Source organism: Emydura macquarii, unplaced genomic scaffold (genome assembly GCF_026122565.2).
Source record: "Emydura macquarii macquarii isolate MOO-44397 ecotype Brisbane River unplaced genomic scaffold, CSIRO-AGI_Emac_v2 contig_3220, whole genome shotgun sequence".
NCBI lineage: Eukaryota > Metazoa > Chordata > Testudines > Chelidae > Emydura > Emydura macquarii.
In genome coordinates, this window is record NW_027133357.1 from 1,657,878 (window position 1) to 1,678,086 (window position 20,209).

The 20,209-nt window shown below is 51.7% G+C and overlaps 1 protein-coding gene across 5 annotated transcripts in view; it reads right to left on the reverse strand.

Annotated features, from left to right (window-relative positions):
* CACNA1S (calcium voltage-gated channel subunit alpha1 S) overlaps positions 1-20,209 on the reverse strand; it is an 84,255-nt gene that overhangs the window by 12,143 nt on the left and 51,903 nt on the right. For 4 of the 5 annotated variants that reach the window (XM_067531791.1, XM_067531795.1, XM_067531793.1 and 1 more), the window contains 10 exons: positions 15,583-15,639; positions 13,384-13,512; positions 12,611-12,676; positions 11,987-12,078; positions 10,182-10,341; positions 8,763-8,890; positions 6,381-6,477; positions 4,918-5,020; positions 1,129-1,230; positions 832-956 (listed from right to left, as the gene is read on the reverse strand). In XM_067531791.1, coding sequence (XP_067387892.1) covers positions 832-956; positions 1,129-1,230; positions 4,918-5,020; positions 6,381-6,477; positions 8,763-8,890; positions 10,182-10,341; positions 11,987-12,078; positions 12,611-12,676; positions 13,384-13,512; positions 15,583-15,639 — 1,059 coding nt within the window. The remainder of the gene's footprint in view (positions 1-831; positions 957-1,128; positions 1,231-4,917; positions 5,021-6,380; positions 6,478-8,762; positions 8,891-10,181; positions 10,342-11,986; positions 12,079-12,610; positions 12,677-13,383; positions 13,513-15,582; positions 15,640-20,209) is intronic. The other variant, XM_067531792.1, reaches the window with a different exon arrangement.

Genomic DNA, 20,209 nt, shown 5'->3' on the forward strand with positions numbered 1-20,209 from the left:
CAGAGACTGAGCCTGGATCTTTGTGGAAGGAGGAGGGCTACGTTTCTGCTGCAGAAAGGGTGGGTTGGGGGCACCAGCTCTGAGATTCTGTCATGAGAAGCCCTTAAAACCCCAAAGCTCAGTCTAGGCACCCATCCAACCTGTGTGCAGCAGAGACCGACTGCCAGGTCCTGGGGAGACAGCTTCAAAGAGCTCCCTTCAGCCTGGATAACCAATTCAGGACTGTTTCTCTAAATGTGGGGTCCCATCAGTTAGACACTGAGATCTATGTGGGCTCTGCTCGGTTATCCACGGGCTCTCCCATGCAAGGGGCTTTTGTGTAGATCCATTTCTAGTGTTCCAAGGGACGGTGCTTCTACTGTTTCCACCCGAAGACCGTTCCCTCATCTACATTTCCCTTTGTTCAGATCTATCCCAGTACTTCCTCTTAGGCCACCCTAAAGAATTCCTCTGCCACCCTGGTACCGACACCTTCATATACTCGTAGACATATCTAGGCCTCTTTCCCACTTTGCCTTGCATGTAATAATAATAACACCTTGCTCTTCTGTAGCACTTTTCATCAGGAGATCTCAATGTGCTTTACCAAGGAGGTCAGTATCATTATTCCAATATGATAGATGGGGAAATTGAGGCACAGAGAGGTGAAGTGAGTTGCCCAAAGTCACCCAAAGGTGCTGGTGGCAGAACCCAGGTTTCCTGAGTCCCAGGCTAGTGGTCTATCTATTGGGCAACTCTGCCTCCTATCCTGCCCCTGTGCAGTAGGAACAAGCTGGCTGCTTTATCCAGGCATGCGGAGTGGCTGGGATCCCCAGACCTGTTTCCACTGACCTGGATAACAATGGCGTTCTTTTTGGGCCGATACCCATAATACTCCTCCTGGCGCTTCATGAACTTCCTGAAGTGCTCCTGGATGAGGAAGGTCGCATAGAACTTGCCCACAGTCACTTCATCCTCTGGAGGGAGAAAGTCAAGGAAGGCCATTAACACTGCCCAGCAGCTATATCCACCCAACCCCTCCAAGCGGTGAGAGTTGGCTGGAGGGAAGAAATAATCCAATAACGGTGGGGAGGATAGCAAAGAGAACTCTGGATCACCCATCTCTGGATCACCAATGAGAAGACGCACCTCCAATTGGCGGAATGACCTGGTCCAGGAGTTTCATGCTAGTTCTCTTCCAGATCTTCTTGATAATGGCTCTCAGCTCCTCATTGGCCTGCTCAAAGTTACCTGTGGGGAAACAAACCACAGGTCCTTTTGTTCTGTCCCTAGGAAACACCACACACAGCAAATGACTAACGGTAAAGCCAAGATGCTGTGAAATCCATTACATCAGGGGTCTCCTGAGCGAAGGCCCAACCCTGTTTTCTCGTGTATTCTAGGTTCCACTTGCAGAAGTGTCTGTGTTGCCACTACTTGTGTCAGGTTCATGAGGAAAAACCCACTGTCTCGTGGAGTCCTGACTTTGTGGCTCTCTCATGACATGGTGCTTGAAGAGCAGGAGGCAGCCTTATGGGATGACAGGTCCTGGTGTCATGGCGCCATGACATAACACAATGTCGTGCCATGATGCCGTGTCATGACATAAGGGCAGTGCCTCGACGTAAAATAAGGTTGAGAACAACTTGATGTCAAACGGTCTTGTTGACATTGGGACAATCCAAGAAAAATGGGAGGGGTGAGCCTAGAGAGGGGCTCATTCAGCATGGTGTGATGGCTATCTTGGGTTGTCATCTTGGGCTTTAACTAGCTAACCAGGGATAAGTCTGGTCTGTCTATAGATGGGAGGCTTTGCAGGCACACCTGGGTGCTACAGGAAACTCTTTTGGTAACCCAGGAAGTAGTCGATGTCCTTCCTGTGGGGCAATGACTTCTGAGGGCCGTTTGAAGTCACCAAGTGGATGAGGTTACTAGTTCTTGGGATACGAAACTGATGCCTTGGCCAATGATGGCCATTAAAAATGCAAGGGCACCTTTTTACAAGTGCTGACACATTAACCTTGATGGCCGTCCCAGCTTCCATCTCAGTCCCGCCTCCCTCATTTCCCTCTACCATTTTAAATAGGTGGAATTATGGTTCACCTTCCTGTCTTTACCTGGGTCTTTACATGTCATTCCATGCGCTTCAACGGCTGCTGTATTCCACCCCAGAGATGGAGAGGTTACTCACCCTCTGCAGTAACTGGCGTTCTTCGAGAGATGTGTCCCTATCGGTGCTCCACTTCAGGTGTGCAGGTGTCCTGTGCGCCTTTGATTGGAGATTTTTGGTAGCAGTTCCTGTTTGGCCCGGGCAGGCTCTCCCAACATCCTCACACCCTGTGCCGAAGATAAATAGGGCTGTGCAGGTGAACTGCCCTCAGTTCCTTCTCTACCCTGAAGTCCCGTGAGATGAAATTCTGAAGCAGAGGGGTAGGAGGCTGGGTAGTGGAGCACCCATAGGGACACATATCTGAAAGAACTCCAGTTACTGCGCAAGGTGAGTAACCCTTCCTTCTTCTATGAGTTGTGTCCCTATGGGTGCTTCCACTTCAGGTGACCCCCAAGCAGTAGCCTCTGAAGGAGGAGAGAACTTTGGAGCTGGATCCAATACTGAAAAACAGCAGCCATTGAGAGTATGCATATACTGAGACACCGGAGGGTGACCTTTGAATCCTTCAAGCGCTGCTAAAAGGTTCATCAGAGGACTCACTGGAAAGTTTCAGTCTGTCAAAAGGAAGGTCTTCTCTGGTATTCTGGACCTCCCTAGGAAATCTTGACAGCTGCAGCCAAGATGCTTGACACACGTAAACAGCAGTAGAGATGGAGTGAGCTGTGGTGTCAGCTGCATCTAAGGAGGCTTGCAACAATGTCTTTGGCTAAGAGTTATGATGGCTTGGAATGTTTCCCTCTGTTCTGGGGGAAGTTGATCAATAGAAGAGTTGAGTTTGCTGTCATTGACGTGATCATACTTTGCCATCAGAACCTGATAATTCACTACTCTAAATTGAAGGATCATGGAAGATTAGCTTTTATGCCCAAAGAGATTAAGATCTTTATCATAGCGTGTAGACTTAGTATGGTGTTGTCTGCTATGCTCATTAATAGCCTCCCCAATGAAAGAGTTGGGAGAAGGGTGCAAAAATAAAAACTCAGAATTTTGTGCTGGGATGTAATACATTTTATCGACTCATTTGCATATAGGTGATGCAGTACTTGAAATTTGCCAAACAATCTTGGCAGGGTTCAGTAGAGTCTCATTCACTGGCAAAGCTACTTGATCAGAGGCTGTTGTGTGGAGGATGTCTAAGGGCTTATGTTACAACTCTTGAACTTTGTCCCGTAGGATCTGAAGCGAGTTGGCAATCTGTTTCATCGGTTTCTGAACCTGTTTAAAATCATTGGCCTAAGAAGGTGGAGGAGGCATCATGGCCTTGTCTAAGCAAAGGAGAGGAGATATTAGTTTGTGGTGTCACCTCCCTGTCTGCTCTAGCCTCTTGCTCTTCAAAAGATTCCTCTTGTGGTGGGGGCTGTTGAAGAGGAAGAGATGGAGCAGAAAACTGCCTTCCATGATGATCCCCACAGGAATGGTCAGGAGTTCTTGAAAATTGTTGATGAGAGGCAGCCCACAGGTCGCAATATGGCCATTGAGAGAAACCATAAGGTAGGGGAGGCATCCAGTGTCGGTCGTACCAGTGAGAAGGGGCATGAGATTGTCTTGGTCTCAGGGCTTATTTCCCAATTAAGATACCAGGCACAGCTATAGGCTGACACCTGGGACATGAGGTCGCCAAAATGGTCGATCTTGATGGTGACTGAGGCTTTTTTGAAGTAGGCCAACCATGGGGAGAAGCAGAACTCTTCTTCTTGGGAATTTGACCAGTACCCTCTGTGCTCTAACCCACAAAGACCTAGGCGAGTTGGACGAAGAGGTTGAGCGGGCACTATGCTCACATGAAGGCTGATGTACAGGAAGTCTCTGAGCCTAGAGCCGAGGCTGATTGGAGGGAGTGCTCCATCACGAGGAGCCTAAATTTAATCTCCAGGAGTTTTTAGATCTGCTTTTAAAAGCTGAGCAGCTCTTGGAATTGGCAGGAATTGTAGGCATCTCCCAGACAGTGGATACACTGGGAATATCCGTCGCTGATCAGGATAAATTCCTAGAGGGAAAGACAGCGCTCAAATCCCAGGAATCCCGGCACACCATGTTGACGGCAAACCCCTCATGAAGGCCGAGGGGATGAGGGGAGGGGAGAGAAAAAAAAAGGGGATATTAAGCAGAACTTCCCCAAATTAACTAAAGAGGGACAATTATACAATAAAAGAGAGAACTAGCTAAACTAAACTTTGAACTAAGAACTCAAGGGTAAGCTAAAGCAAAGCTGAAGCGGGCAAGCTAGATGCTCTGTCTCAGGTCACAGGTGATTGAGAAGGAACTGAGGGAAGTTTGCCTGCGCAGCTCTATATACCCTCAGTCCAGGGTCTGAGGACGTGTGGAGTGCACGCGCGGGTCGAATGAGCACTGCTACTGAAAATCTCCAATCAGAGGTGCATGGGCGCGTGAGCAGCTGAGGTGGAACACCCACAGGGACACTACTCGAAGGCGGTGGCTACATTTTGTGGATGGGTGAAATGATCCCTACACAACCCTCACCTACCTCACCAGGGTGTTGTGAGGCTAAATGATAAGGGGCCAGGCTCCCAACAGGTGTAAATTGGTGGGACTCCATGGAAGTCAAGTTGGGTTGATTTGCAGCAGCAAAGGATCTGGCCCAAGGTGTAAAGCACTGAGGTCCTCAGATGAAACGCACCAGGGTGTTCTGCTAGGACTCACGTCTCACGCTGGTGCGGGGAAGGGGACCCCTGCACGGGTGGAGCTGGGGAAGCATTCTGGAGCCAGTCTCTCCAGACGCACCCAAGCAGACAGAGCTCATCCCTCACCTTCCGTCTTGATCTTGAGGGCCGTCCTCACCAGAGCGAAGAGCGTGGCATTGAAGGTGACAGTGCCGTCGCTGTTCAGAGGCATGTTCATGCACACCAGGCGCTGCGCAAGAAACCGACAACCACGGTCACCTCCCCCCGCCGCAGAACACTTCCCGCACACGGGGCCGTCAGCAAACCCTTGCAGGATTGCCGGGCCAGGCCTGAGGGAGATGCTGGGCAGCGGCGACATCAGCACAGTTTTAGAGCTAGGGAGCCAGAGAGAACCTCACAGTCCATCTGTGTCCAGCAGCCCCGTTGGAGGGCGTCCCCTTTATGTTCATGACAACTGAGATCTGTCTCTTTGGCACAGCCCTTGTGCAAAGGACGCGCTCCAGGGCGCAGCTCGCCAGTCAACAAAGACCGAACAAAGAGGCGTGGGCTGCATGGGAACTGTACGGTTAAAGGGTATAATGCTGCGGAGGGGTTGGGTTATGCAGCAGGATGCGTATGGCGGGTGTGGCATCACCAGTGGAGATGTTCAAGGGGAGGGCAGACATCTTTCTATCAGGGATGGGATGGGATCAATGAAAGCCATCCAACCACAAGGCAGCGAGGTGGACTAGAGGATCCATTGGAGAGCCTGTCCAGCCCAAAGGATTCTGGGATAAGACCTCATGGCCTCTAGATAACATGCAATTTCAGCCAAAGGTCCAGCATCCACAGCTGGTTTAAAATGGCGAAGCTGCCCTGAGCTCTGACCTAGGAACGCGGTGGCTTTGTTAAGGCTTTGAGGGCATGAGTCAGGAATGGCTCCTGTGCTCTGTGGAGAATGAGCTGGTGCACGAAGACGTGCCAGACACCTGCAGAGCAACGGCCACCCCGTCCACACTCCCTGCTCCTTCTGCAGCCCTGCCCTTTGGAGAGCTTCCCCCTACTGGCAATGGGACACGTTCCCCACTGAGGAGTTCAGATTCCCACCGTCAGAGTTTTCACGCAGCCACAACGTGACCCACTGAAGCTAAAGAAGAGCTGAACCCCAGTGGTGAACACGGGGACACTCTGGAGCTGAGCTTGCAGCTTGGACCCATCTCTAGCTGAGATCTGTGTGTTACCAAGAGCTCTAGGGGTGTTCTCAGAGGTTGTGTCCTTAAGGGGGTTACCCAGTCAGTGCCCCTGCATTGTACTGGACTGATTGCACCACTGGTGATTATAATTCTGGAAGCCTGAAGTGTGTCAGCCTCCACCCATTTACATTGTCTCGCTTTCCCCAAAAGCCTCCTTCTCCATTATACACTTGCTATTAGATAACGAGGATACCCAAAACCAGTGCTGGGTTTCTCCCCCGCCCCTTCCTAACACCTTTCAGTGGGAGCAGGGGACCCAGGAGCTAGAGGGTGTGCTGGAGGCAGGGGGGCGTGACTGGGAGGTGAGCCCTCTAGTGTGTGATAAAAGAGCCTTTCCCTTTGCAAAGGGTTCATTACCTTACAAGCCACACGGTGTGGGCAGAACTTCCCAAAGCCCAGGGGAGGCTGGATGCGTCTCAGCAGGGTCACCACATCCAGATGTTTGATTCTCCCCCTGCAAGAGTCAAGAGACAGCTGTGCTTCACCCTTCTGTTGCTTATTTTGAAAAGGGATCTAGGCACTGGCAATGGGATTTTTGGCTCCTCAGGGCCTCAATCTCTTTTGAAAATGAGTCTTGGACTCCCAAATCAGTTAGGCATTGCAAAACTCAGCCAGCAATGCTAAAAACCTTGACAAATCTGGGCTTTGAGTCTGTCTGTACTTCAGTTTCTCCATCTGTAACATGGAAATAATGACGCTTCCCTGCTGCACGGATTGTTGTGCGGGTAAATTCATTAATGCAGGAGAGGCCCCCAGACACTACAGTGATGGGGAGCAGAGAAGTATCTAAATAGGCAGACAATTTTGGAACCAATGAGGTTGCATACTGCAGGCCATTGTAGAATGACACTACAGTGCTGACATATTATGTCACTGCAGACTGGATGGTTCAGGGAACAGGAAAGCACCCAAGTCTAGAATCCAGCTGGTGGCAGTTTGGGGGCCTGCATTAAATGAGTTGGTGTTTCTCAGTCCAGTTCTTAATGGGCATCATAAAGCCACCATTAGAATTAGCACCTTCGTCAATCATCTCAGCCAGGGTCAGTCCTGGGGCCGGTTTTGTTCAACGTATTCATTGACAATCTGGAGGATGGGGTGGATTGCATCTTCATTATGTTCATGGATGACACTAAGCTGGGGGAGTGGTAGATACGCTGGAGAGTAGGGATAGGATTCAGAGTGACCTAGACAAATTGGAGGATTGGGCCAAAAGAAATCTGATGAGGTTCAACAAGGACAAGTGCAGAGTCCTGCACTTAGAATGGAAGAATCCCATGCACAGCTACAGACTGGGGACCAACTGTCTGCAGTTCTGCAGAAAAGGACCTGGGAGTTACAGTGGATAAGAAGCTGGATATGAGTCAGCAGTGTGCCCTGGTTGCCAAGAAGGCTAATGGCATATTGGGCTGCATTAGTAGGAGCATTGCCAGCAGATCAAGGGAAGTGATTATTCCCCTCAATTTGTCACAGGTGAGGCCACATCTGGAATATTGTGTCCAGTTTTGGGACCCCCATTACAGGAAGGATGTGGACAAATTGGAGAGAGTCCAGCGGAGGGCAACCAAAATGATTAGGGGGCTGGAGCACATGACTTATGAGGAGAGGCTGAAGGAACTGGGCTTGTTTAGTCTGCAGAAGAGAAGAGGGAGGGGGGATTTGATAGTAGCCTTTAACTACCTGAAGTGGGGTTCCAAAGAGGATGGAGTGACGCTGTTCTCAGTGGTGGCAGACGACAGAACAAGGAGCAATGGACTCAAGTTGCAATTGAGGAGGTCCAGGTTAGATATTAGGAAAAACATTTTCCCTAGGAGGGTGGTGAAGCCCTGGAATGGGTTACCGAGGGAGGTGGTAGAATTTCCATCCTTAGACGTTTTTAAGGCCTGGCTTGACAAAGCCCTGGCTGGGATGATTTAGCTGGGTTGGTCCTGCTTTGAGCAGGGGGTTGGACTACATGACTTCCTGAGGTCCCTTCCAACTCTAATTTTCTATGATTCTATGTAAAATGTATATTTTAGGTGTTGGGACATGTGAAAAGATGCTGCTTATCTGGCAGGCGGGGAGGAACAGCCAAGCGAAAAGCTGAGCCAGCGACCTGATCAGACAAACAACTGGGTCAGCAGTTCAGTCAGGTGAACATCTTGGTTAGCAACCTGATCAGGCAAACAGCCTGGTCAGCCGTCCAATCAGGTAAACAAGGTCGTTAGCAAACTGATCTCAGTGTTTGGCTGAAAAGGGTTTGTACCATGTATAACAAACAGCTTTGTAACCATGTATTTAAGGCAAGCACCTCAATGTGGGGTTGCGCTTGCATTTAACCCTAGGCTGTTCCCTGTCTGGGTGGACTGGTCACTCACTGACGCAACAAATAAACAAGACTTCTTCAGCTCCGGAGTCTGTCTGTGAACCTGTGCGTTCTGGGTAGCAGGGAAAAGAACCGGTCGGCACTCCTGTGTAACACAGGCCAGAGAATTTGCCCCAAATAATTCCTTTTGAACTAAAGCACATCTTTAAAAAACATACAGGTTTGATTTAAAAATTGCCAGTGATGGAGAATCCTCCACAGCCATTGGTATTGATGCTACTTGGGTTATAGCTGAGCTGTAGATAAATAGGGGACTTCACTCCCACCGGCTGTCAACCCAGCACCTTCCACCTGTGCTAAATTCACTCAGTTATTTAAGGAAATAATCTGCCGGCCCCCCTGGCTGCCACTCAGACCAAGGCCAGTTGCTCACTCACTTGGCTTCCGGGTCATATTCTGCCCAGATTCTTTTGAATTCGTCCAGGTGATGCGGACCCAGGATGGACCAGTCCCGTGTGAGATAGTCAAAGTTGTCCATGATAACGGCGACAAAGAGGTTGATAATCTGGTAAAAGAGGAGCATATGTGCAGGGGACCGGAAGCAGAGCCAGATCCTCAGCTGGCGCAAAGCAGCGCTGTTGAAGTCAGCTGAACATCTGTCCCACAATGCACCAGAGAGGGCAGGACGTGGGGTATCCAGATGTGAAGGGCTTATATAAAATGACAGCAGGGCACCGGGCCACGGGCCACCTTCCCTGTGCTCTAAACTGCTACTGGTTGGACTCCTCTGACAAATTACGCACTTAGTTCAAAATTCTCCTCACCAACCTGCCTGCTAGCAACATCCTGGCTCAGACATTCTCTTCTCCCTGGGGGACCCACCGAGCAGGGACAAGGCCTGGCGTGTGGATTAGGGAGAATTTTGTCCTTATGTTGATATATGATGGGTAGCCAATCAAAGCCGGAGAGCGTTTCGCAGCCTGTCTAGCAGAACTACTGCATGGAGAATACGTTAGAGGGACGTTTTTACGTGCCTCGCTGTCACGAGAGCAGGACTGGGATGGAGACCCAATCCAGGAGCCATGCTCCCCAAAGGATCCAAGGTTGAAAAGGGGGCTGGAGGGGAGAGTCAGTGCGTGGATGGAGTCTGAAGTGAGTGGATTCCCTCATGCTAGCAGGGGCTGGATGATGGTCTGGCAGAGAGAGGATTTCCTGAAGCCAGCAGCATCGGCAGCTAACATGAGACAGGGAATAGACCTTAGCTCCCTGGAAATATTTCATCCCAATCACAGGTGGATCCTCCCCTCAGCCTCCCCAAGTTGGATGCTGACATTTGCCCTCAATCTGCCCGGCAGCCCATTCATTTCAACCCCTCCTGCTTGGTTGTTGCTTGTCAGCATTGCAATGGGTTGCCCCCTGGGAGACCAGAGTCCGCTCTTGGACTCTAGCAGGGCTCTCTGGCTCATTGGAGCTCAGGTTTACCATGGGGTGGGCTCAGGAGGGTGGAGAATGGCACCTCCTGGCAACTGGTTTATGGAGCAGCACCGGTGTTTTTCTTATCAGCCTGCCTTCTGCCGTTGGTGAATGAACCGTGCTGTTCTCCCAGCCACACAGAAAGGGGGATGTCAGCTGCACAATGCAAAACATGCTGGACCCTGTCTGGAGTGCTCTGGGGCTGCCCAGGACCTGGGGTGCCAAGGGAGAGCTCATGGGATAAAGCATTGGGATTAGCTCGGTGGTTGGTCCCCGGCTGGCACAATCCCATGGCCTCCACTTTCACCCTTCTGTTAATGGCAATGAAAGGGTCGGGTGCTAAATACAAACCAGCCAAGGGGGTCCACCCTAAGGGCGCATACCAGGAAGGCACAGAGCATGTAGAAGCTGATGAAGTAGAAGTAGGCAAAGCCCGTGCCACATGTGTACTCCTCCCCTGGGGCGTAGTCAGACTCTGGGTCACACATCTTCCCGTAGCTGCAGGCCAGCAGGATCTCCTGCCAGGCCTCGCCCGTCGCACATCTAGGGAGAAAGGGAGAATGCCAGCTAGATGCTGCGGGGAAGGGTTGCCCTGGGTTCCCTGCCCAGGAAGTAGGGGATGAGATTAGCAGGAAGGGAGCAGGATCTAGTGGTCACACCAGGGGCCGAGAATCAATATGATTGAGTTCTAGTCCTAAGAGTGAGTGGGCAGGAGACGAGGAGTCCGGACTCCTGGGTTCTAGCCCCAGCTCTGGGAGGAGGGAGGGGGAGACAGTGCAGCAGTTAGAACAGGTTCTATCTATGGATTTGGGAGGGGAGTGAAGTCTAGTGGTTAGAACAGAAGAATGGGAGTTAGGGCTCCTGGCTTTTATTCCCAGCCCAGCCACTGGCTCACCATGCAACAGTATAAGTCATTTCCCCAGCTGTTACATGGGGACAAGAACAACTCACAAGGGGGAGGTAAGGCTAAAGGACCTCATGTTTATAAAACACTTCTGAGACTGTTTGACTGAAAAGCACCAGAGACCATATTTATTCTTCTCATCCCTTCTGAGAGCTGGTAAGAAACCAGAGTTTCCATCCCATGGGGAATTCTGACATTTCCTTTTATACCAATGCCAGACGAGAAGTCAAAATTTTGAAATTTACCGTGGAAGGGAAAATTCCAAAACGTTTCATTTCTGAAACGTCGAAGGTTAGCGCATGGTTTCATTACCCTCACGCGGCAACGTTCCCCATAGAAACAGAACACCAGATTACACTGAATTAAACCGTTTTAGGGTTTCCATTCGAATTGTTTGGCAACGTTTCCCTCCGAAACGTTGCTGAAATCAACACGTTCCCACGAAACTTTTCAATTTCAGCCCAACAGCATCTTTGGGTGGCAAATAACATTTTTCAACTCCTTCTTGGCCTGGCATTCAGCGCCACGCCCGGCTGCCCTCTGGCCTGTGCATCAGGTGCCACTGATGGTCTGCGGCTCTAGGGGCACACACACAGGGCTCACGCGTCTTCTTGTGCGAATTACGAGGAGCCCGGAGTGGGAACCAAGGCGCACACAGGCCACAACCTGACCCCACAGTGTATTTTCCTGCAACCCCCTGCTGCAACTGTAACCCTCTGGTCAGTGAACCATGCTTCCCCTGTTGTGTCAGGTTCACAGCAGCTAGGAAAAGCCTGTTACAGCTGCCAGCTAAGGGATTTATGTCCAGACCCTCAAAGGTATTTCGATAGCACCGATTTCAGGGCAGAAGAGACGCCTAGATACCTCTGCAGCTCTGCATCTCAGTCCTGTAGCACAGGCTACAGCAGCTCCCTGTTCAGCTCTGGAGATGTGGGGTTAGTTCTTGATGATGGCCAAGATGACGGTGCCGTGAATGTTACACCTCATTGTTGCTTCAGTATACAGAGACCCAGTTCCTTATGTTGCACCACCATGGATTGGTGCATTGTGATCCAGTGCAACCTCACGGTGCACATGACGAAGGGCTCTTTAATGACCTGTGAGGGTGGGGGGTAGCCTGGGGGTCTTCAGGCCAGAGGGCAGTCAGGCTGGCTTCTCCCAGCAGGGGCTCTGCATTAAAAATCACTCCAGGCTGGATGTCCCAGGCACACCGAGGGAATGGAACGGAAAGGGATGCTACACAAGAGAGACATGGGATGAGGAAGGGGCTGGGCCTATACAGACCTGAAAAGAAGCAACACAGCTTGCGGGAAGGTCTGGAAGTTGTTGTTCCGGTTGATTTCGGTTCCGTCCACCAAGGCGATTTTCCCAAACATCTGTGAATCACATTGTCAGGTCCCAGCTGCCATGCAGAGGAACACCCTATCTAAGCATCCATTGCTGCCCTACACCCCATACGCCTGCTCCTGGACTCGCCACCGCTCCAGATTGCTCCCAGCTAGATAACCCCTTTCCACCCAACAGCCCTGAAACACAGGGAAAGGGTTGGCGTGGCAGGATGACCTTGTGGATTGGGCACAGCGCTGGGAGTCAGGGGTCTGAGGTGTGTTCCCAGCACTGCCACTGACTTGCTGTGTGAAGCAGAGTGAGTTTGATGCCTCTGTGCCTCAGTTTCCCCATCAGCAGAATGGGGATAACAACAGTGACCTTCCCCTGGCAGGGAGGCTGGTGGGGCTTGATTCACTAGTGCCTGCAAAACACGCTGCGACCCCAGGTGGAAAGGCAGCGGGGTTGTATCTGTGGTGCAGCGGGAGCTCCTGGGAGGTGACAGCTTGATCCTCTGACCCCACCTCCCTGGATCGTGGCTCTCCCATGCCCCGCCAGCCAGGGCCCCAGCACTATCCTCACCTGCATCCCGATCACAGCATAGATGAAGAACAGCATCACAATCAGCAACGCCACGTAGGGCAGGGCCTGGGAGACAAAGAAAAGGCTTTGTCCAGAGCTCATGTGGAAGTGGAGATGTGAGGGAGCAACCTTTTCCTGCTGGCCCCCTGCTGCAGATCCTGCCTGCTTCAGGAGCAGGGGTTCTCCAGGCTGGAGTTACCAACCTCTGGTGCCGGCCAAGGATCCAGCGGAGCAGCTGGCAGGAGAGTGAAGCTGTCTACTGCTGGCTGGGGGGTGGAAGCTGACACTAAAAATGCCTGTTCTCCAGCTCTCCTGTAGCTATCACTCACTCCACAGCCCACCCAGGGAGCCCCCTGCCTCTGCAGCTGGGCTAAGCGCTGGGTGAGTCAGGGAGAAAGAGAGATGCACAGTCTCAGCACAAACAGGTTCCTATGACTGCAACCCCCAGTGCTCCACCGGGCCTGAAGTTACTGCTCAAGGGAGCGCTGGGGAATAGGGGAATCAGGCTGAGACAACTGAGGTTCTGAGACCTGCCGACACCAGTACGCATGAACATCTGGGAAGCCTTCCTTGGCTCCTCCTGAACTCCAGCCACACAGATAGCAGACATGTAAAGCGTGTGCCAGCTAGTGACTGGTCCATATCGAGATTAACAGCCTGCTGCTGCCGCTGGCTAATGGAGCTCTCGAGCAGCAGAGGCCTATGCTTTGGTGCTGAAAGTCCCATGTTCGAAGCCAGTTGCCTGACCCTGCTGGGGATTGGTCCATACACACCTGGAAGGACTTGATGAAGGTCCAGAGCAGGGTCCTCACTCCTTCGCCCCGGCTCAACAGCTTCACCAACCTCATCACCCGGAAGAGTCGGAAGAAGGTGATGGAGACGCGGGAGTTGTCTGCGGAGTCCTGCGGGCAAAGCACGCCCCTTAGCTGCTCAGTGGGCCAAGGACCCCCAGGCAGGGGAGGGCAGGAGCAGGCCCCGGAGGCCTGCTGGACTCTTCGCGGCTGCTGGCCGCATGGAGGTGTCACTGCTGTGCGGAATCGGTTGAGTTCCCTCCCCCGGTCACCTCGGCAGCCTGGGCGTATCTCGGATCTCCAGCCCCGCCCAGGGCTGTCCTAGAGCCTGAGTGTTAACGTGTGTTAGAGCAAACCCACTAGCTGGGCTGCATGCTGTAGTGAGGGTCGAGGAGGGCCACCCACGTCAGTACATGCCAACCAGGAGGATCCAGAAGAGCGCTCATTTCCCCCATGCTCAGCTCCACTGGCCAGGGTTACAGGATGGGCTCCATTCACTCCTGCTTCATCGGGGGCTCTGGTTCCCACCGCACAGGGCCCGAGAGCCAGCAGGCTGCAACAGCTCTATGTCAGGGGGCAAAAGGGCTCACGCTGGCTGTGCACAATTGGTTTGGGGCGATTTCAGCACCTGGGTGCTGCTGCTGCCATGGAGCAAGGGCGACCAGGATGGGGTTGGAGGAGGGGAGGGTAAAGAATAGGTGGGTTAGGGAGGGGGAAGCCTTTGAAAGATGACATTGCTGCCCTAAATCCCTGTGAGTCCTTCCCTGTCTGGAGGGACATGGGGACTGCCCCCAAGGGGGACATGCAGCGAAGGGGGATATCAGGAAAGGAAAGCTCTTGGCAAGAGCTGGCACTCTCCATCCTGCGACAGGAGGGACATATCAGCAGTGGAGCGGGCAGGGGCCAGGGTGCTCTATGCAGACACAATGGGCCCAGCTCTGCTCTCCGTTCCAGCAGTGTAAATCCAGGGTGACCCCAGCGACGGTTTGGAAACCCTGGCTGGGGGCTGACAGGGTCGGGTTAGCCCCTCTGCGCCTCCCTGCGCACTGTGACACAGCCCTGCCCTCGCGCACTGACAGGGCGTGAGCAGCCACGTGGTGCAGAGCGCGAGGGGCTCGGTGACAGGGGCCAGACACATACAACAACACAGTGACACCCGCTCGAGTAGCCAAGTGATGCTCGGCGGGTGAGCCCCTGGGCCCTGCAGTGATAACACCGCCTGGCTCCTCTATGGCGGTTCTCGTCAGCGGATCTCAAAGCGCTTCACACCCCCGTGCGGTAGGGCAGGGCTCTGTTCCGACGGGGGTCTGAGGCCCAGAGTGACTTGCCTCAGGTCACACAGGGAACCGTAGAGCCCTAAAGCCTTCATCCCTGTAATGCACATGCTCCTCTCTAAAGAGGCACGCCGGCTGGGATCTAAAGGATGGAGCCAATCAAGAGCAATTCCATTGACCCTTACCAGCCTCCATCCTTGGCGCCTGCTATCAAAGGCTGCTGTCTCAAACAGCAGCAGCTGGGACACCTGTCTTTTGTCCATCACCAGGAGATCAACTATCAGGAGAGCAGCACAGGCTCTGTACCATATCCAGCTGAACAGGGACTGAGGGAACCCCAGGTAACGCCAGGTCAGGAGGGAAAATAACCTTCCGCAGAGAAAGGAAGGTTCGAGAAACGTACCCCTGCAATCGCACCACATAATATTGTAAGAAGCTGTGCACACACAGTTGGGGACGAGAGACCTTCCACAAAATAACGTCGCATCAGATGATGCAATGAGCAGGTAGAGAGTCTGTCCAGTCTGTACAACAGCCAGATGTGACCTTAGTTAGAGTGCCCCGTCTCTGATTGGCTTGAGTTATCCTGTATTTCATGGACTAAAGATGCAGGGACGGAAGAAAAGTGTAACATGGATGGACGGGTCAGTGGGCGGGTGGATGGATGGATAGATGTATGGAGGTAAGAGGATCTCCTAGAGGCTGGGTGTGTTTGGTTCCCAGACTATTGGTGACTTTAGTTCCCACTCCCCCTCAGCTAAGGGAGAGTCACCCTGTGCATTTGCAGCACAGCTCTTTGTATTCACAACATGCAATCCACGCAAACACGACAGCCAAGTGCAGAAGAGAAATACCAGGGGAAGAAAAATACAGAGACCCACTGCAAGCACATGCAGCTGATATTTACAATGCCATTACAGCCTCCGCTTAGGCAGTACAGTCCGCCGCTGGAAGCAAGAACCGTCTGTCGAGAAAATAAAAGAGTCAGCAAGAGAAACTGTGGCTACCAGAGAGGCAGGAAAGAAAAGAGAGAGAGACAGAGAGAGAAAGAGAAACAGACGGCTGGGTTACAGAGAGAAACAGAGAGAGACACAGATACTTGGAGGAAAGAGCAAGATGGGAAACAGAGAGAGGAAGAGACACAGAAAGACGACAGGGGAGGATGGTCCAAAAAGTAATGCGCAGAATAAGGTGAATCTGAATCCAGGCCCATCCCAAGGGCAGTTTGGAGGAAATATCCAGCTGGACAAGACTGGAAGAGAAATGTTCTGGGGACCTAAAGATAGGCATGTGGGGAAACATCTGGAAAAGCCCCAGAGTGACTTAAAAGCGTAAGTCCCAGTGATATTCAATGAGACACAAGCCTTGTCTACACTAGAAAACTGGCTGGCACCTGGGCTATCTCTGCAGTGAAGGCAGCCCTGAGGGTGCTTTGGAAAACGTCGCCTACTACATCTATATTTAAGCACCTAAAAACCACAGCCTGATTTCAAGGGGCTGAGCACCCATGGCTCCTACTGATATAGACGTAAATGGCAGCTAGCGGTTAGCTCAATTGCCTGACCCATGGTGGAGGTTCTTAGGTAGCTAGCTCTTGGGTGCAGGCACTGTGTCTAACTTTGTGCACGAACAGCGCTTAGCGAACTGGCTATTTTCTGATTTCGGTTGGGGCCGTGACAATGGAACCGCAAATAAAAGAAAGAAATAATAGTGCATTCACAAAAGGATGGGGGTGAGCTGGGATAACTCAGCTAACTTGTCTCCTCACCTGAGCTGTTTGGGGGGATTTCTCAGGGTTGCCCCTAGAAACAGGCTTTATGGCCATGTCACTGTGCAAGAGGAACTGAGAAGATTGAAACAGAGTGGCCCAGTGGATAGAACGCTTGAGAGACCTGGGGTCTGTTCCCAGCTCTGCCACTGGTCTGCTGGGTGACCGTGGGTAACTCACTTTGCCTCTGTGTGCCTCAGTTTCCCTTTCTGTAAAATGAGGATAATGATCCTGACTTTCTTTGTATAGTGTTTTGAGGTCTATGGATCTCTAGATATTATTAGAACAGAAACAAGAATAGAGAGATGGGTGCTCCCTAGGTAGGCTGTACTGAAGACAGGGCCTGAGATCTACCAGTGCTTGGATTCCCTTCAACTAGGGGAGATGCCCCTAAGTTTAAAAAAAAAAAAAAGGCAGTCAATTTTTTTTTTTACCATATTGGAAAGAAAAAGCAGAGGAGTGGGAACCAACCATGATGCGAATGCTGGCTTTTCCACATCCCACTGCACGTGACCTCACCAATCTTGTACCTAGACTTTGGGGATTATGAATGTTTGCAGTTAGGTCTGATGCAAAGCCCATGAAAGACAATGGGAGGCTTTCCAGTCCTTCCACTTCCACGGGCTCTGGGTCATGCCCTGGACTTGAACTCCAACTGGATTATTGGACCCGGGGTTAAACTTTCAATGGTTTAAGAGCCTAAATCCCATTTCCAAAAGCAATTTAGCCAATTTTTAAAGGTATCCAGGTGCCTGAAGATGCAGATAGGCACTGCTGAAAATCCCACTGGGCACCTAGGGGCCAAACACCTATTGAAACCAAAGGAAGTTAGGCACCTATGTGCATTTTTAGGTGCCTAAATACCTTGACAAATCTGGCCACTAGGGACAGATATACAAAGACATTTAGGCACCAGAAATCAAGAGTGGAGTGCAAAACCAATGGGAGTCAGGCCCTGATCGGCATAAGATCCTTTGAAAACCTCACCTGCATCTTTAGGTGCCTAAATCCCTTTGTACATCTGTCCCTTAGAAGCCTGAATCTCATTGAAAATCTCTACAATTTAGGCTCTTAGGTTCCTGTATCATTCAATTGCCTTTGAAAATGTCACCCCGATCTACACACAAATGGTTAACTAAAGATTTGATTTGAAACTGATTTGCAGGCCCAAGATGAACTGTTATATGCCCGCTCTAAATGGACAGAAGAGTGTTCACACAGAGTAGTTTAATTTCACTGATTTTTAAACCAATTCCAGTGAAACTGGTGTGACTTCAGTGTGCCGACAAACCCAAAGCTGTCATGCCATGTCATTGGAAAGGCAAATTTCCTTCACTTTGTTGTCACCTTTCAGGACTGACTAGAGGGGTTTCTATCACGATGGCCCAGACTACGCACACACAAAACTGCACCTGTTTAACAAAGGTGTGATGCTAAACTGCTGCAGCATTTTGTGTAGACACTTTCTCCACTACCTTATGCCTGGCTTGCACCAGTTATTTTGTATATTCACTAGCATTTTCTAGTCACTTGCATGGCTAAACTCAAGGAGCAGAACTCATTAATTTCTAGAGTGTAGCTATTCCTATTCCCTGGATAGGGTGCTCTGTTTGGATGCAAATCACCCCTCTGCTGGGAATACAGCTACAGGGCATATGCACCGCTTACATCATCACACCAGGCTTAAGCAGTGTGCAGCCCTCGTGCTGGCCCTGTGTGCAGGGGTGAATTTCACTCGTAAGGCCTTACACACAATGAAGTGATGTCAATGAGTGTATGTTGATTGACTTAGTGGGCGTTGGATCCGGGTCACAGGGCATGGTCCAGCAACAGTGCTTAACTTTAAGCCCCACTGAAATCAATGGGACCTCTTGCACGTGCTTAAATGCTTTGCTGGATCGGGGCCTTAGTGACTCAGGAAAGGGCTTCAGATAACAAGGCCTTCTCCCCATCTTGCACAAGTCACTGGATGGCAGTACACAGAAACAGGAGAGAGAAAGGAAGAGAGGACAGACTTTGCAAACCAGCGCCAAAAAAAAAAAAAACCAACCCCGTTTCTGGGGGAAAACAACCGACAGGAACGGCAGCGTTATCGGTGAACTTTCCTCTCGTCCCTGACACACAGGCGACCCGGTGGCACCACTGGGACCCAGTTTGCAGAGTGGCGATCCCAGGGACTGAGCGCTTTGGCAGGAAGCAGCATTGCAGAGCCAGAGGCAGTGCTGGCCCATTAAGGGCCCTCTGCAGGAACATTCCCCCTCCCCAACACACACAACACATACTAAAAAAGCAAATAGGGGGCCCCCTTCAGCTGCATGGGGCCCTAAGCAATTGCTTAGTCTGCTTATGTCCAGAGCAGCCAAGGTTACTGACTCCAGGTGAGACAGGTGCAAACAGATACCCTGATGGACAATGACATTAAGGAGGAAACCACCTTCCTTTCCTCTGGCAATGACCCAGAAATCCAGCTGCTAATCTCAGGTAGAAAGGAGCACTTACCGTGTGGGGTGGATGCCCCCCAGCTACATTTCCAGCTTCACTAATCCTAGTTCCCCCTAACCAAAACCTCCAGCACATCCCCTAGAACTCAGTTCTCCTCTGGGCCCCTTCGCCCCTGATGACCAGAGAGAGGATCTCCCCTCATCCCTGGATGTTGGATTGTGGCCATGATGGGTGGGTGCGTGGGAAAGATGCCCAGGGGAAAACGAGGCCGGGGATCTTGGTACGGCCAAGTGAACCCTCTGGAAGGACACCAGAAAACAGTCCTGATGTTTCTTGTTGCACAGAAAGGGCATGGGGTGATCTGGACACCTCAGCACTGGAACTGCCCAGCCCTTTATTGTTTCTTGATAGCCACTGAATGAAAAGCTCTTTCCAGGGGGAGCCCATAGCTTCCCTCTGGGTCCAGTAGATTCCTTTCCCAAGCAACAATGGGATCTGGAACCCAGGTGCCCTCGAGGCTGAGAACTGCTGGGAAGCAGCCAGCCCAGAAAGTGTTTGAAGGCCCCATGGGCAGACGGAGAGCACAAAGCCACTCGGCTGGCGGCTCAGTGCTTGGGGAAAATGGCTCGTCGCGGCTGCTCTGCCTGGAACTCCTGACAGCAGCTGGCAATTGCCCAGAGGAGCAGGCAATTTGGGGATCTCTGCAAGCTCCCTATGGGTTTCTCCTCTGTGCTGGCTGGGCCTGAGAACGGTGAAAAAGCAGAGTGGCTGACACAGTACCGGTCATTTAAGCCCTCTCTGTCTGGAATGGCAGTCCTGCTCAGGAGGGCTTTTGGTGGCTGTTAGCTTGTGGTGACATGGGAATGGAGCCAGTGACCCGGTGGGGGGCAGCTCTGAGGAGTCCTGTTCTCTGGAGTTTAGAGCATCACTCAGCAAGAAGAGAGCCAGTGCAGTCAGAACTGCATGAAGGGCAGGAGCCACCCCAGGAGGACGGTGCCGGCCAGAGGGCTCTGGGCTGTAGAGATGGCAATCCACTACGTGGGACTGCTGTGCTCTGTGCTGGGAAACAGTGCCTGAGAACAGGAGAGGATGACAACATTATCTGGGCTGGATCTCCTTGCTGATGGTTCCCCCTCAGGCGTGGGGGAATGACTGACTGAATGCTACTCTGAATCACAGCGTGACGAGGGGGGACAGTCTGGAGTGACTACTGGATGGGATTTTTTGTTAGTGAGGACGTGCTGACCCCACTGGAGCGTTCATCTAAGATCTATCTGCTTCTCAAACTACTTTTACAGCTGCAGCTAGGTCCACTGTACGCACC